The sequence below is a fragment of the Nymphaea colorata genome, chromosome 6 (assembly GCF_008831285.2).
Source record: "Nymphaea colorata isolate Beijing-Zhang1983 chromosome 6, ASM883128v2, whole genome shotgun sequence".
NCBI lineage: Eukaryota > Viridiplantae > Streptophyta > Magnoliopsida > Nymphaeales > Nymphaeaceae > Nymphaea > Nymphaea colorata.
Window position 1 is genome coordinate 9306034 of NC_045143.1, and position 16466 is coordinate 9322499.

At 39.3% G+C, this 16466-nt stretch overlaps 1 protein-coding gene across 1 annotated transcript; it reads left to right on the forward strand.

The window, feature by feature from the left end:
• The first annotated feature begins 516 nt into the window (after positions 1–516).
• Positions 517–3764, forward strand: LOC116256484 (probable WRKY transcription factor 21). Its single transcript, XM_050078408.1, has 4 exons — positions 517–739; positions 1412–2161; positions 2257–2382; positions 3220–3764. The coding sequence occupies exons 2-4, from the start codon at positions 1530–1532 to the stop codon at positions 3362–3364; spliced, it is 903 nt and encodes a 300-aa protein (XP_049934365.1). The 5' UTR covers positions 517–739; positions 1412–1529; the 3' UTR covers positions 3365–3764.
• Positions 3765–16466: the final 12702 nt, after the last annotated feature.

A 16466-nucleotide genomic window follows, 5' to 3' on the forward strand; every position in this document is an offset into this window, starting at 1 on the left:
TCCAAGGACCACGACGGTAACCAGAGGGGGGGAGGATAAGTCCTTGAGGGTAATTAGGTAATTCAACTATCAAGAGAGAGAGAGAGAGAGAGAGACGGGGTCCCACGCGCAAGTCAACGATGTCTGACCGGAATGGGACCCGCGTGGCCACTAAGTCCACAGCCTCAACGGGCCGGTGGGGCCCACGGGGACAGCTGCCAGCTGGTCAACAACCTCGATGGCCTGCTGCCACGTACCCCATAGCTCCCACTCGTGGTACGCGTGTCGGAAGGCGATTGGTGGACCTGTCGGGGTATTTGCCAGAAGGTTAGCTCCACGTCCGCAGCGAGCGTGACGGGAGGGTCGTCCTCAAGCCTTGGGGGGGTGGGGACCACGCCGGAACGGCTACCGGTTTCCCTCCCTCTCTCCCTCTCTCTCTAGATATTCTCTCTCTAGCAGAGAGCTCTTTTCCCTTTTCTCCTTTTCTATTTTTCTGGTTTTGATTTTTCTTCTTTTGCTGGAATACGTTGCTTTTTGCTGAAACAGAGAAGACGGAGAAGGGGCGCTTTTACGGGATTCGAACGCGCGACGTCTTTGCCAGGACAGCGTGGCTCTGCCACCTTCCTCCTTTCGATTTTCTCGTGGTTTTTTAATGTAAAATTCTCGTTCATTATTCTCTCTCCCTCCCCTCTCTTTCTCTGGCGTGGGGTCGACAGCGCTGCGGACAATCCGAGTCCTCCTGTGTGAATTTCGTCAAAGGGTAGGTGTGGAACCTTATATCATTGTTTCGTTGTATTTGGGAGTATTTTTTTTTGTTTTCGTTTCGTTTATGAACAATTCGGCTTCTGAAAGTGTCAGACTCTCGCTCCCTCCCCCTCTCTCTCTCTCTCTCTCTCTCTCTCTCTGCTTTGTTCTCGTTTCATGGGGTCCTAGGGTTCCGCCATTAATATATCATGCCTTTAATCATCGAAACCTTTAGGCTTTAAGGGACTAGGAATTGGCCTCACGAATCTTGGGTTTTTCTTTTTGTTATGCTATGTTGGTTGTGGTTTTGGGAGGTACCCACTAAATCTTTTCTCTTGCATATCTAGGAAACCCATCAGGGAAATCCTTCTTCCTTGTCTTTCTTTTATTTATTGCTCCTCTCTTCCTTTCTGTTTCTTTTTTTTATGGCCCTTCTGCTTTGGTGGTTGGTGTAAAATGGATAGATTCCTAATGGTATAGACGTTGATTTCATGGCTGCTTTGTTCCATCTTCGTATTTGAGCCACACCCATTTTCCAGATTCTAGGAGACATTGGACGGTTTTTCTGTTGTTGAACCCTAGTGGTCTTTTGGGCTTTGCTGTAGTAGCCGTCTCTGGATATGGAATCGCTTTGCTTTCGTCTTCGTCTATGAGGAGGATGGTGAGTTTCTGGTTCATGTGCAAATAGGGCTTGTGGGGAGGTGTCGCCATGGTTGTTGCTGGTCTGTGTGTTGGGGAATAGCGCTTTGAAGATTTGGGCTCTTGGGTAAAGCCGTATCTGGTCTGTCCTTATTGTGGGGAGAGGGATGGAAGAGGTGGAGGAAGCAAACAGGGCAGCAGTGGAGTGCTGCCATAGATTGATAGCCGTGTTGGCCCAACCCCAAGAGTCGCTGGAGTGGAAGGGTGTGATGGGTCTGACTGGTGAGGCCCTCATGAAGTTCAGGAAAGTGGTCTCCCTCCTCAACCACAAGATGGGCCATGCAAGGTTCAGGAGGGGCACTACCCAGTCCCCTTCCAGGCAGAGGATATGCATGGAGAATCCCAAGCTCAGCATGGATGCAGCTGCGCCCAGGGTCTACTCTGAGCCTGCACAGTTCCTTCCCCACCCACAGGCACCAAATCCTCACCTACAGTTTCTTCAGCAGATGAAGCTCCAGGCTGATCTCATGTACAGAAGGAGCAACAGCAGCATAAACCTGAAGTTTGACAACTCTAGCTGCACGCCGACTATGTCATCAACCAGGTCCTTCATGTCATCCCTCAGCATGGATGGCAGTGTTGCTAATATGGATGGCAAGGGTTTTTGCCTCATCGGCGCAGCATCGTCGCAGGATCGGGTCAGCCACCAGCAGAAGAGGAAGTGCTCTGGCAAGGGAGAAGATGGTGCTGGCAGTGGCAAATGTGGTGCTAGTGGAAGGTGTCACTGCTCAAAGAGGAGGTTAGAATTGTTGGCGGTTGCTTAATATTGGCTTCTGTTTGGTGGCTTTGGTTTTTGTCGATGGTTGATCATGTAATTATTTGCTTTGCATGCAGGAAGCTGAGGGTTAAGAGATCCATCAAGGTTCCTGCTATAAGCAACAAACTTGCTGATATCCCTCCTGATGAGTATTCATGGAGGAAATACGGCCAGAAGCCAATCAAAGGTTCCCCTCATCCAAGGTATGTCTTGCTTCCTTGTTCTGCTTTTGTTATCGGAGTGATGTTTGAGTTTTTGCCTCCCTCTTCTATTTTGACGCGGTCAACGTCAGTGACTGTAGATGTCCTCGTTAGTATGTCGTATTATTTCTTTCGTCAGCCTTTTCTGTTATTCAATGGTCGATTAGGATTTGTCATTTAAGGATAAAAAGAAGCAAGTAGAAAAATGAACACTTGTTTTGGATCTTGATTCAAATTTTCATGACGAACCCTTAATAGGTGGGCTTCATTGTTTTTCTGCAAAGAGTTTGTTAATGTTGACTAATTTTTTAATCATTCTATGTAGATAATTTCGCAAACAGATAGTAATTCGTCTTAAATTTTAGCTGGTTGGTAGTAGCCAGGTCTTTTAGTTGCGTTTCATGATTTTGGCAGCATGGTCAGCCTTTACTGATGCTGAGATAGATGAATACCTCCTGTGCCTTTATTGGGGGATGGTTCTATTTCATTCTGATGCGTATTTATGTACTGATATGACTCGGATCTTATAGCTTCCATACCGCACCGATCACAGAGTTGAGCACCTCAGTCCTGGATACTTCTCTATGGGCTTCATCAAAAAATTTACCCATTGTGGAGTGTCATTGATCACGTATACAGTTAGGACTGCCTCAAACGATTCGTAATCAATACATTAGATTGTTGGCAGAGTTAGAATCAACAGATTAGCTTGACACTAAAGTAACTAGTGCCTTTTAGCATGAACTTAATATCTGTCATTCTTAGTCCTAAGATGCTCAAAGTTTCTTTTACGGGACCCTTTCTTTTGCAGGTTTAGATAATTTCGTTCTGTCTTTGCAGGGGCTATTACAAGTGTAGCAGCATGAGGGGCTGCCCTGCAAGAAAGCATGTGGAGAGATGCTTGGAAGACCCATCAATGCTGATCGTCACCTATGAGGGTGAACACAACCACTCAAGGTTATTGTCTCAATCTGCTCATGCGTAACGCTTTATCAGACGCCAGTTGGATCAGGTCGAGGGTCGTGCTTTCTGGTTCACAATGGGTGATGCTTGACCTTTTTTGTACATAATATGTATTGTTCAAGCATGCAAACGATGTATCGGAGAGATTTGTGGGGAATTTTGGAGCCGTGGAACCTTTTCAACAAGGAGATAGATAGCTGGAGGGCTATTATTCAATTTTAGTAAGAAAGACGTGAGAATTCTTTCGTGGTGGCAGCATATCTCGATCGGGAAAATGTACAAGCTCAATATGAATAGCTTTGTGAAGCTCTATGATCTTACCTTTCTAATATTCAACAACGTGTTTCATCGTATTATGTCAAATTCATGGAGCTCGTATAGCGTGAAATCTAATTGAAAAGGGGTTCTTTTCATGGTAGAAACACCGCTTGCAGAAAGTCCATTTCAAGCTAAAGATCATCATTCTAGTTAGTTATATATGCTATTACTGGTCTCGCCTCTTTCAGTTACATTTTTTGTCCCTTTTGTGTTGATATGCTGATCCAAAGGGTAGACTTATCACTGCCTAGTGGTCACACAGAGCTCGTGCTAATATTCATATAATCTCTGTGAGAATCTTGTTGCAGTGCCTTTGTTTTGGTCTTATGCTAATTTCTCCTCTTTCCTGGAAATAACCCCAGGAACATCCAACTAAGCAAGGACTCTGCCTTGCAAAAGGTTAGAACGACGTTTGAACTCATGAGCTACTAGCCAGGCCTTCGTCTGTGTCCGACTGTCCGTCCTTGTATGGTCTCTGATTTATTAGTCATTTGCCTGCGTCTACCTGAGGCATCCTGCTCCTTTTCACAGAAGCATCTCTCTCGCTTATATGAATTTGCAGTTTTCATGAAAGAGTGATATTGACATGTCCTGTGATATATGCCTTAATAAAGTTGGGCCTTTTCCATTGACTAAGAAAAACAACTTATGCACAGAAAGCAACCAAAGTAGATTTCATTAGTTTCAGGAATGTTGTAAGCAACGGGCATCTCATTTGACACCCACGAAGAACTTTTGGCAGGCGCTACAATATTGTGGGCTAAGGAACTGGTCTTTGAGAGCCAAAGTTGTCAAATATGTGTGTGTGTGTGTGTGTGTGTGTGTGTGAGAGAGAGAGAGAGAGAGAGAGAGAGAGATCTATGTATGTCTCGACAATATAGTTTACAGTTGGCAGTATCTGGCAGATCTACCTCCAGGTGATTAATGTGCACTCTAGAAAGATAGACGGCCAACCGGCACACCCCAAACTTTAAACCACTTGTTTCCAAACGAAACAAAACTTCAGGGCTTTAATTTCTATATGACGGTGAAAATATGTGGGTATTTTGAGACGTCAATTTGAGTTGCTGCCCAAGTATGAAAAAACAGTTGGGTACAGAAGATTCCCTATTTCTTCAGCTGCATGATTCTCGTTGGAGTGGTTTCAAGCGTTGATTCTTTATCTTTATGTGCATCATTGATATTGGAGTTGTTTCTTTTTGCGTCATTCCTTCTCAAAGGAAAGCAGTTGCTTTAAGCAACTTACTGGTTTCACCATTACACACGATCAATTTTGTAGCCTTCCGACGGCCAGCAGCATTTTATATATCAGCATCCTCTTACTTTTTGTTGTTTTCTCTCTTCGAAGGCCCTAAAACAGGACATCCCGTGATAATTTTTTGACTTTTGTTCTCAATAGACAGACTGTAATTTGCTTCTCTGCCCATTTTTTCCGTCTTCCCTTTCCCTTTTCTCATTTTATTCTCTTTGGTGAATGTATAGGAAAATTTTCCTTTCTCTTCTTCTTTTCTTTTGTTTCTTTCGGGAGAACAACAAAGGAAAAGCTCAGTGAAGTCAAAAAGAGGGCACAGAAAAACCAACCGCAGTGAGAAGTCACCATCGCAAACAGACAAAGGCCAACTTGAATTCAGACATCCGCATGCGATGTATATAGAACGTTCATTTATTTATCTTTTCAAATTGTTTCTAATGCTTTCAGTTAGACAAGAGGAATTGACCATGCATTACCGCTGCTCTAGAATGGTAGGCAGCCAAGGATCTGCCGCTCTGCAGAGTCAAGAGAAGCTGTACATTTCTGTTTCTTTCTTTCGAAAATCGGAGGGGAAAAAACACTCAATCCTGAGTCACAGAATTTCCTTTTTGTTTCTTTCTCTTCCTTGGCTTTTCAACAGGCACTCCCTCCTTTAATAAGAGCACCGTTATCTCGATATCGCACGAATTCTTCAACGAATCTTTAATAAAGTTGTTTTGTCTTGTGTAAGAAGAACCTGTATTTCGAACCGTGAATTCGGCTGCCAATTTGTCTGGTTTAGCCACTTGGGGAGCCTTGAATTTAATGGTATGAGATGTGCTTCATGGTGACTCATTTACTGCACCGATCGTAGATTCAAATATTATGAATTTATTTGAGAAAACAAATTATAGAACAAAAGAATAAGGAAAAACTTTATTTCATCTGTGTTTCTTTGTCGATGTTTTCGGACTCTTAACTTTGGAAATTCATTGGGATCACTCCAAATTGACAGACGAAAGTAGTGAACAAATGATGTCAAACGTGATTCCAAAAAAGATAATCTTCCCTTCTTTTAAGGTGTTAGTTTGCTATAAACAAGGTAATGGAAGTAGCAACCATCGTCACTATTCTTGGGGCCCATAACCGATAGTGGTATGTATAGTACTGCCGTAAAATAATTGTAGAGAGAGAGAGAGACATTTATTAAGAGTTATTTCAAAATTTTGTTGACTTACAGGTAACTGACAAATGCATCTCCGCTTTATTTATATTAAGAAATCCATGCACTACATCATCCCTAGAGCAATGGAAATTAGTCCTTGACGTTGAACTTATCTGAATACTTTCAATGAAATCTTAAAGCCAACGAAAAGAATGAACTAAAAGATCATAAGCTTATTTTGCTGGGTAAACCGTTTACGTAAAGCTACTAACCATGGATAAAGTAACAAAAGTTTAAATTTGTTTTAAAGCTATGGTTAAATTAACAAAAGGATCAATTTGCCAATCACAATAAGTTAAGACTGAAGTATTGATTGACCATAAATCAAGGACAAAGTAAAAAAAAAACGATTTTTTAAATTAGTTGTGCAGTCGATGGCAAGAATCCGCCGATCAAATTGCATCGATGTTCTCAACAAGGATGTCTACGTTGATGGTGATATGATTAATTACTCATCCTTGCTCCTTCTTAAGCATCCTAAATGTTTGACGTCATGGAGTGAACAAAATAAGAGCAAGACATCCATTAAGTTGAAGGTCACATATTTATCATTTGCAGTTCAAAAAAATATATCCAATCCAACCACCTTTACTACACCCCTCAAAACTGACTAGAGGGCATGTGAGAACCTCATGCAAGATAAAGATTTTATGCTTTTGAAAATGACTTTGTGGTACTTGTTTGTTTTCCCTTTAAAAAAAAAAACCCTTCATTTTGAAAACATTTTCTTTTTAAAAACATAAATATAACCTCATCCCAAGAAAATAAGAGTTTTCAGCCCCCAAAAGTCAAAATAAATTATAAGGTAGTTGGCATTAAGACATCACTAATCTTAAATTATTGTTAAATTAATACCACAAGGGGCTCACCACAAAAAAAAGTTTCTAAACATTGTTGTTTTCAGCCATTAATGTTTGTTAAATTCGATACATATCGGCCTGTATATCGTGAAACGTGATGTCACACGGCCCCTTTCCTTATGCAGACTCGATGACACATAATTGAATTTGAGGCATATATGCAGTCATGTGTTCCAAACACTGACTTTCTGTCCAAGCATTAAGAAAAAGAAGTTCAGTTTATATTTGTTAGTATACTTTTACAAATTTAAGTTCATGATTAGCTCAAACAAGCAAACTTGGGGCATGTTGAGAGCATGTTTCCAGTTTGAAACCTGTAGGGGGTTATGCTTTTGTACCATAAAGAGGGTGGGTTTTACCTGCAAGTTGAAGCACGCATAAATGATCGCAATTGTCCCTAAGAGGAAGGGAAATGATGGGGCTTTGGCTCTCGCCTAGGCGGTGAGATAACCCTCTCGCTCACCTGAAATTCATGGTTAACTTTTGGAGTAGAAAATGATCACTAATTTTATTGCTTTCATTTTTGGAAAGTTGGGTACCCTTGATGTGATCTACATGATTTTTCTTTTTTTTCTTTTTTCCAAATTTTTTTCTATAAGAGGATGTTTAATGCCTCTGGAAAAAGTTTATGGATTTTTTACTCAGGAAAAAAGTTTCTAGAATGGAGTGGAAGAGAAATGTTTTCCACCCATTTCACTTCATCTTATGTTTGATGGCCCATAAACTATTTATAGAAAAAATTTCAATTGTTTGATAAGCAATTTTTCTTGGATAGACATCCAACAAACCACCAAGCAATTCCATTCCAAAGTGCCAAAACAACGCCCTTCTCTCTCTCTCTCTCTCTCTCTCTCTCTCTCTCTCTCTCTCTCTCTAGGTACCACAATTGGTCGGGTTGGGTGGTATGTTATTATCAATTCGATTCTTGAAAAGTGTTATCCTTATCGTATTGAGGAGTAGTGTTGATCTTAATACTATGGGTGCCCTTATAAGGCTAAGTTAACCGTCCCTCACCCCCAACTCTCTTTTCTCTCTCTCTCTCTGACGGTCACAGCAAATTTGCCATTGTGCAATACACTGTTTAGTGTTGAAACATAAGAAAGGGTAGAAATCTCTGTAGATACTTTTTGTTTAGGTGCATGCTGAATATATTTTTTGAGTTCATCAAAGAAACATACTATATACCTAATTTGGATTTCTCAAACATATGCCCAATCAACAGTGAAAAGCAACAAAGTAGCTGAATTCCTCAACATCGAGCAGAACTGAAATTTTATATCAGCAAGAACATTTTCATGCAATATCTGAATATGTTTAAAGCAAACAAAATGTATACAGCCACCGAAACTACTCCAAACCATGTATTTGTTTACACTGGTTTGAGAGAAATGGAACTCAGACAAGCCTTGAAGACACTGCCGAATGTCAACTCGTTCACACTCACACCTACTGTCATCATTTCCTTGATGTCTCAGAGGGCGTTTACACTTTACATTGTTGTTCTGCATGCTACAGTTACAAACTGATTGGGGCATATTCATAGAACAGTTACAAACTATTTTCATAACCAAACAGCCTCTAACAAAACCTAATTTCACGGTTAGTTTTGGGATTGTGCAATCACATGTAAAATATGAACGAGGAGTGAGAGAGTTTAGGAGATGTCGACTAAAGTAATCTTTGGGCACATTCATGGAATAGTTACAAACTGTTTTTATTGCTAAAGGTGTTTGACATCTATAATACACTGTTACCATCCCATGAATTTGCTCCCACAAAAAAAATAGGCAGTATTTCATGAATCTATTCTATTGTTTTTAGTGGAGATTCTTGGTACACTAATAATCTATTACTATTGCCATACGGTCTCTTTAAAGTGCACCTCATACATGCTGCCAGAAAGGGGTTGAAAGTTCCTTTTCCAGCAACTGATACATGCCGCTAGTCGCTAGAAAGGAGGTTGAAGTGCTGCTTTCCTGCAACTTATACATGCTTCCAGAGAATTGTGGTCCGAAAGCCCCTTTATAGTCACAAACAAGGGTAATAGATGCCAACTCGCGGAGAGAAAGATTCGTGTGTGTGTGTGTGTATATATATATATATATATATATATATATATATATATATATATATATATATATATATATATAGAAATCCTCTGGCCATCTGAAACTATGTCTAATCACTGCTATCCGATGCAATGTATTGGGTGGATGTGATTAAATATATTGAGTGTCCCACTGAGACTCTCTATTAAGATTAAGATTTAGTGTGAAAAATATCTGTTCTTAGATGGGGATTGGTTTTGAATGATTCAAATCTTAACATGATCATTTTCATTTTCTTTTCTCTTTGGGGGGTTCAATTTATGGCTATTCATTCCTTTGGCTTGCCTATGGTGAATAAGAAAATTGGTTCCCTGATGATACAAAAGGGAGAGATGTGCATGAAGTCAATCCAAATTGGAGGAGAAGGAAATTTCACGCAAATGGAGAGAAGCGGCCAAACATGTCAGTTTCTTCGAGTTTCAACATTCTCTCTATTATTGCATCATCTCAAAGTGCAGCTGGTGATAGATGGGATGGCATACCAACAACCCTAATTCTTTATTTAGGAACCAATTATTGATGTATTTTTTCCTTTTTCTCTTGCCCCCTTTCAGGGGATTCTAATTAATTTGGTTCCTTTCTCAGTTGACTGCTTGTAGCTAGTGGTGTCATACTGACAAGAAAATAGAAGATGTTGTTGTTGGTGGCAAAGGCATGAAGTAGTAGTAGCAGTAGTAGCATTAGCACCTCTTAACAATATGCACTTTAAAAAGAAGAGGACACCAGTAGACTTCTTCTAGAACTGGTACTTTTTTATTGCTAGTACTAGTGATATCAGAATTTGAATCAGGCTGAATGGGCATGAACTGGTTTACTCTAAAAATTCTTTTTCTGATGACCACTCATGAATAAGATGATCTTCGGTTGAGCACGAGGTTAATAACCCACCTCCTAAAAAAGACCCGAAGACGCCTCCATTCCTCCTACCTTCTGGCCTTGGGTGGCGTTCGGACCTGGGTGGGGTAACTTGAATGCCGTGATCCTACTTTTTACGGTTCAAGAAAATAGTGCCCATGAGAATGGAATTTGAGGCATGAATGCAGTGAACTTGGAAGGAACTAGTTCAATTGTTTTCTTTCATGACATCTTTTTGTTTTGAGTGCAATTATTTGAGTTTCATCATTGAGATGTAACACACTGAACTCGATCTTTTCTTTTCTTTTCCTTTTCTGAAACTTTAGTTGAAGATTTCTATAATGTGATCCAGGCTTAGAAGTAGGGATGGAAAAAAAACTTGAATTTCAAGCAAAGGCCACTTTAAGTCATTCTAGCTCTCAGATCATCAACTCAGACCGATTTTTTTTATCCTTTTTAAAACCGATTCACTCTAATAACTGGTTCACACAAATGTTTGTTCAAATTGAAAGTAACTCTCTCTTTGTCTCTCACACATAAAGGAAAGAATATGCCCCTTTTTCTAAATAGATAATGGCGGACCAGACATGCGAGTTGGCCTCAAGGGGTTTCAGACATAGGACAGTGGCTCCACTAAGCACAATAGTGGGGGGAGAATATGAATCAATTTCACTTTAAGACAAGCTGTTTGGTTGGCTTTCATGTAGGACAGCAACTTGGCGGCCAAATCATTTCCATTGCCCCACCACATAACAATCAATTAGGTATGATGCATTTGGGTCACTCAGCCAACAGCCAAATTTCTTTTGACAGTAGTACTCTTGTTGAAGAAGAAACACCATATGCCAACATTGATCTTCAACAGTTGGGCATGAAGATGCATGAGGGGGGCAATGGGCCCCAAACGTGGAAGAAGGTCTCGGCATTTGTCATTGTCTAAAAACTGCCACCATGTTGGAAGAAGGTTGGTAGATGCTATAGAAGAAGCTCACAATTAGCTCAAGAGTTATGAAAGAGTACGGGGCTCATAGTTAGCTCAATAGTTATGAAAGTGCATGGGGCTGTTTGGCAGAAGTAACAGTGTGTATCGATGAATCTACCTTAAATTTTGAGGCAAATACATGCAATAGTAATGTACTGTTACTGTTGCCAACAACCCCAATATGTTACACTATTTATATTATTTCTAGAGGACATTCATTAAGACAAATGTCAAAATAATCTATCTAACAGATTGAGGAGAAAAAAGGAGAAGAAAAATGGGTAAGTTACATCAAAAATTTCGACGTAATTAATTTGGATGATCGTGTGAATCCAGATTTGATAAGTTGGTTTTTGTAGAGTAGGTGCGTTGCTTTTGATAACCGGAAATGCAGCCACAGTCCCCTTGGCCATAATATTTCATGAAAACTTGGACTTGTTTTTTCCAGTCCAGGTCAGCTATTAACGTGATGCCTACCTCCAAATTAATCAGCATGCGCCCAGTTGCTCAAAGCATTTTGGAGTCAAGGCCCAACCAAAGTTAGGCATTGCCTGACTTTATGTGACTGGGCTCGGCCGAAAGTCAGAGTGGATGGGCTGTCTCAAAGCCAAATAAGACGTTTTCTTGCCAAGCATCAGTATTAGTAGGGTCTTAAGGGTCTGTTTCGTAACAATAACATGTTGTAACTATCTCGTGAATCTGTCTCAAAGATTAATGTAGATTTATAGGTCACCATGTTACCATAGTCCATGAATCTATCTTAATCTTTAGGGTAGATTTGTAAGACAAGAATAACTTGGTACTGTTACCAAACATGCTCTAAAGGACTTGCCTGGAACCATTCCAAAGAAAGAAAAAAGTTGTTTCCCTAGCATTTTCAGTTGGCCTGGTGGCCGGCATCTATCTTTCAATTTGTAGTCCTCTTCTAAATCAAGTCTAGCCGCACCAGTTCAATTTTGGAACACAAAGTTGTTGAAAACCTAGCCAACTTACCCTTCAAAAGCACACCATAGGGTTTTACTGAAGCTCTAAAGAGGGTTCATGCCCAAATCTTCTCTTTAAATACCCATTATATTTTGCTTATAAAACTCTCTCTCTCTCTCTCTCTCTCTCTCTCTCTCTCTCTCTCTCTCTGGGTTTAATGACAATGTACTTTGAAGTAAATGGAGACAGTGAGGCATCTTTTCCTTTACTTTATCAATTTCAAAATAAATTATTATGCAGCAGTAAAAGAAGTCTTAGGGCACGTTTAGGTGGCACCCTTAAATAAAATGGCTTTTAAGGCATGCTTGGGTGATGATCCAACTTGAGTGTGTGAAAAATCCAATTTCAACAGAACGACATTTTCAAAAGAGGATGAATATAGCCTTCATTTTTCATCCTCTATTGTCTGCATGCAAATAACATAGTTTTTGTCTTTGCCATCAAAAAAGACAAACCAGGTCCCAAAACCAGTTAATCTAAGGAGGACAACTCTTACACAGAAAATATTACTGGGGTAATCAAACAGGATCTTTGACAAGTAAAGGTGACTCGATGTGAGTTTTCCTGGTTACAATATCTTGTGTGTTGTGTATAGAAACATGCCTAGAGATGCTGAACATGGAACACTTGTGGGAGAGAGGATATCTCACTGTGTCGCCTGTCTTTCACAGAGAGACCAACTATAAACGATGACACAAAGAAATGCAGAACAAGGAGGTAACGAGGTTCGGTTCAATCAGAACCTACATCCTCAGGAGGAAGGGACTGGAAAGTTTTATTAAGGTGGAAGATGATGCACAAAGTTCTAGTCATTGTCCTTTATAATGGTTATATTGTAATGAGTAAGGAAAGTAAGAGCTGTTACAGATTTGCTCCATCTATCTTTTATCTTCTGTGACACAGCTACCTGTATCTTTATCCTCAGGTATTACAGTACTCCTTTCCCACCTCCATCAATCTTAATCTTGATATTAACTCCACCACATGATGTTCTTTCCTAAAACTATTCTTACATTCACTATGCCAAAATTAAATGTCAAAACACTGCCCACCTCATTCATGGGCGAACATGGACGTTCTTGTATTTGGACTGGGGGTCGTTTGACAGTTGAAACACTCTAATATTCAAATGAATTTGCTCCAATCTTTGAGGTAGATTCTTGAAAAACTCACAGAGCATTCCAACTGCCAAACAATCTTTGAGGTAGATTTATGAAACACTCACAGAGTGTTTCAACTGCCAAACGATCTTTGTGGTAGATTTATAAAACACTCCCAGAGTGTTTCAACCGCCAAACTACATCCAGACTCAAATAAGAAAGGTAACATAACCCAAACCATACATGGGAAGAATAATTTCATTTGGATTAGTTCAGATGTCTAACAAAACTCATACTCCAAACCCCACAAATATTTAAAAAAGGAGTAAGCAATTAAACCGAGTATCGAGTACTTTGCTTTATAAAAATACAGTGCAGCTCAAAGGCCCTGCAGGCTCATTTGCCTATTGAATGTTAACATACCGCTCTATGAACCTGTCTCAGGAATTAAGCTGGATTCATAAAACACTAGAACTAGGATCCTATGAACCTGCCTCAAAAATTGTATAAGGTTCATGAAACAATATCTTAACTCAACGACCTTGCATGCAGTACTTAATGATTCTGTCACACATTACTTCACTATTAATGGTAGGGAAGAGATCATGTATATACTTCTTAATCCAACGTTCTACCAGTGCTAAGTCCTAAGAGCTTCTTGTTTGACCTCAGTGACACTATAAACAGTATATTTTTTGTGTATCAATATTCTATGCAAATGGATCGGACCCGGTTGCATTAAAATCCAGTTCGGTGGGCCTGGTTGCATATCTGTTTGATTTCTTACAAATAAATGTATGAAAGTTTTCACCGTTAAGTTCACTATGCCAATCTCTGAGGCTCACCTTCTTCTTCTTCCTTAATCGTTTTAAAAAATAAGAAATAAAGGGAAAAAAATTAGTCACATGATAATGAACCTACAACACCTAAGATGCGCCTCCATCGTGTTTATCTTAAAGTTCCTAGCATTACTAAAGATGCCAAATTAATAATGACTCAATAAATGAGATCTATGATCGTGATCAATAATTTTTTACTTAGGCTAATTAATTATAAGTTTATCATAGGCCACATCCAATAGCTACGCTGGTAAAATTGCACTACATTCACTAGTGTTGAGCCTGAAACCTTTCTAGGCGCCTATCTTCCAGCTTGCATTGCAAATAATAAACAATAAACGCCATATTTCTTTAAGATATTTCCATGGACATGAATAATGTGACTTCTAGATGCTTCTAGAACATATTGTTTCATGTGGGATTGGACTGTCAGAGAAGAACAATTTTTTTAGTTTAGATTCGGCCGCCGTGAGAGTCCAATAAAGCAAGGCCAGATACATGGTACATGGATAATTAAGCCGTTCTTGGGCCATAAAATATATGCGAAAATGATGAAGACAAATGAATATCCAATCGATCATCTAAGAGTTTTGTGTTTGAGGACGTGAGAACAGCTGATCACTCTTGTGGACACATGAGTTCAAGAAATTTTACAGAAACATGGATATTGGATTACTTTTCTTTCGCATATTTTGTTTTAGAAAGTTTGTCCTTTAAGATAGTTGACAAAAAGAAAGATCTCGGAAACAAAAACTATAAGCAGTGTCAGTACCTGCCCCTTAAGTTATGATGACAACAGAATTGATTCAAATCGGATGTAATCTTAACCATATTTAATTGGCTGTTTCCAATATTTATGTATTCGAATTCGGATTCAAATGCGAATGAGCAAAAGTATGTACCATATTTAACCGAATCCAATTTTTAAATCCATGTTTGAAACTGAATCCAGCTTTTTAAATCAAACATAATTTTGATCTGATCTGAAATCACAATCTGAATCCAATTTAAAATTCACCAAGGAATCCGAATCTGATTTTAAGCCGAATTTGAACCGCGCTACTGCATGTTAAGAATTGACTTTCAAATGTATGGACACTGGATATACGATATTTATTTAAAACTAAATCTGAACCCAATCTGCATCCAAATTCAATAGGATATTTATTTAAATTCAAATCTGATTTCATATCGTTTCATAAATGATCTAAGTCCAATCTGATTTTTTAATTGGATATTATTTTTCCTTGCATCTGAATTTTTTAAACGGTTCGGTCGGATGGTGGATCCAAATTGGAATGTGGAGAAATGAAAAAGCAATAACAATTACTTCACACATAGATTTATACACATACATGCGATAATTCAGTTCTGTAAGATGCCGGATCTTGCTGGATTGTTAACATCTAAAAGATTGTCACTAGAAAAAATAGTCACTACATTGGCATTAGCAACAATTTTATGGTTTTTTTGGTATAACTCTTAAATTTTACCCTCGAGCAACTATTCGCTATTCGAAAACATTGACTGGTCCCATATATGTATGTGTAGAAATAAAATTATGCAGCTTTTTTCATATGTATCTCTACGTTTCAATAAGTTTCACTTGGTCGGCTTTAGGCATTTACTGAAAAGAAATATCAAAAACAGCGAGGGGTTCATGGTAGTCGTTGTCAAAATATAATTGGATGGTGTTTCCTAGTTGAGGTGCGTTCTGTTTGCATCAATTAAGAACAACAGGTTTAGGACAAGAATACATTCAACGCTGCTATTTCTTCTTGGAGTTTAATGCTCTTCCATCACGTCGTTTCATAATAAATTCATCATTTTAGACTCCAACAAGCTGTGATTGTAAGTGTTTGATTCTTATCTCATTTGTAAATGCAAACATTGTAATTGAAGATTTAGTATTTGTTAATATCGCACTTATCAACTTGATCGATATCCTAGGCCGAAGTCCCTCCCCCTTTTCCCATGCTTATGGGGCTAAGGAACAAGACACCTGTCCACTAAAGTGTTGCACATCTATTGTTTGCAGTCAAGTACCCATAAGGATTAAACTGATGACTGGACTTTCACCGGCCAGCTAGATAAACTATTTTTAGTATAAGTATCCCTATTTCGTGGCTTGATAGTCAGGTTGATGCATTTGAGCAATAACAAATTTTCCAACCTAGTCAAATCATGTCAAACTGGCTGTTGTGTCTGCTTGCTCCTGGTCTCATTTCCTCCTACCTTTCGTAACAAGAAGGTGATAGCTGGGGTGGAATGCTCAGTTATTCAGCATCTTTCTGGTGCAAGTTTCTCTTACATGGTTTCAATTTTATTTGAGCGTGGTTTAGATCATTTGGGCATGAACCTCGCACAAGGTATAGCACCATTTAATGAAGAGCGATGCCTATGGATCTTTTTATATGTCCACATTGGAGGATGCTATATATGTTCGCTCAGTTCAGAAAAGTTCATTTTCTGTTTCTAGACTCGCAGAAGATAGTGATTGCAAGATCAGGTTTCCAGCTAACAGCTTCGTTGCCAAGAAAATGCAAACGACAGATTCTTTACGCAGGAAAGAATAGGGGCAGCTTCTATGTAAGGACTTATATTTGTCCCAAGGCTATGAAG

What these genes read in the sequence shown, in the direction of transcription:
- LOC116256484 (XM_050078408.1), top strand. Translation starts at nt 1,530, where the DNA reads ATGGAAGAGGTGGAGGAAGCAAACAGGGCAGCAGTGGAGTGCTGCCAT. An exon ending in TGTCACTGCTCAAAGAGGAG is followed by an intron (nt 2,162 to 2,256) that starts GTTAGAATTGTT and finishes CTTTGCATGCAG; the next exon opens with GAAGCTGAGGGTTAAGAGAT. An exon ending in AAAGGTTCCCCTCATCCAAG is followed by an intron (nt 2,383 to 3,219) that starts GTATGTCTTGCT and finishes CTGTCTTTGCAG; the next exon opens with GGGCTATTACAAGTGTAGCA.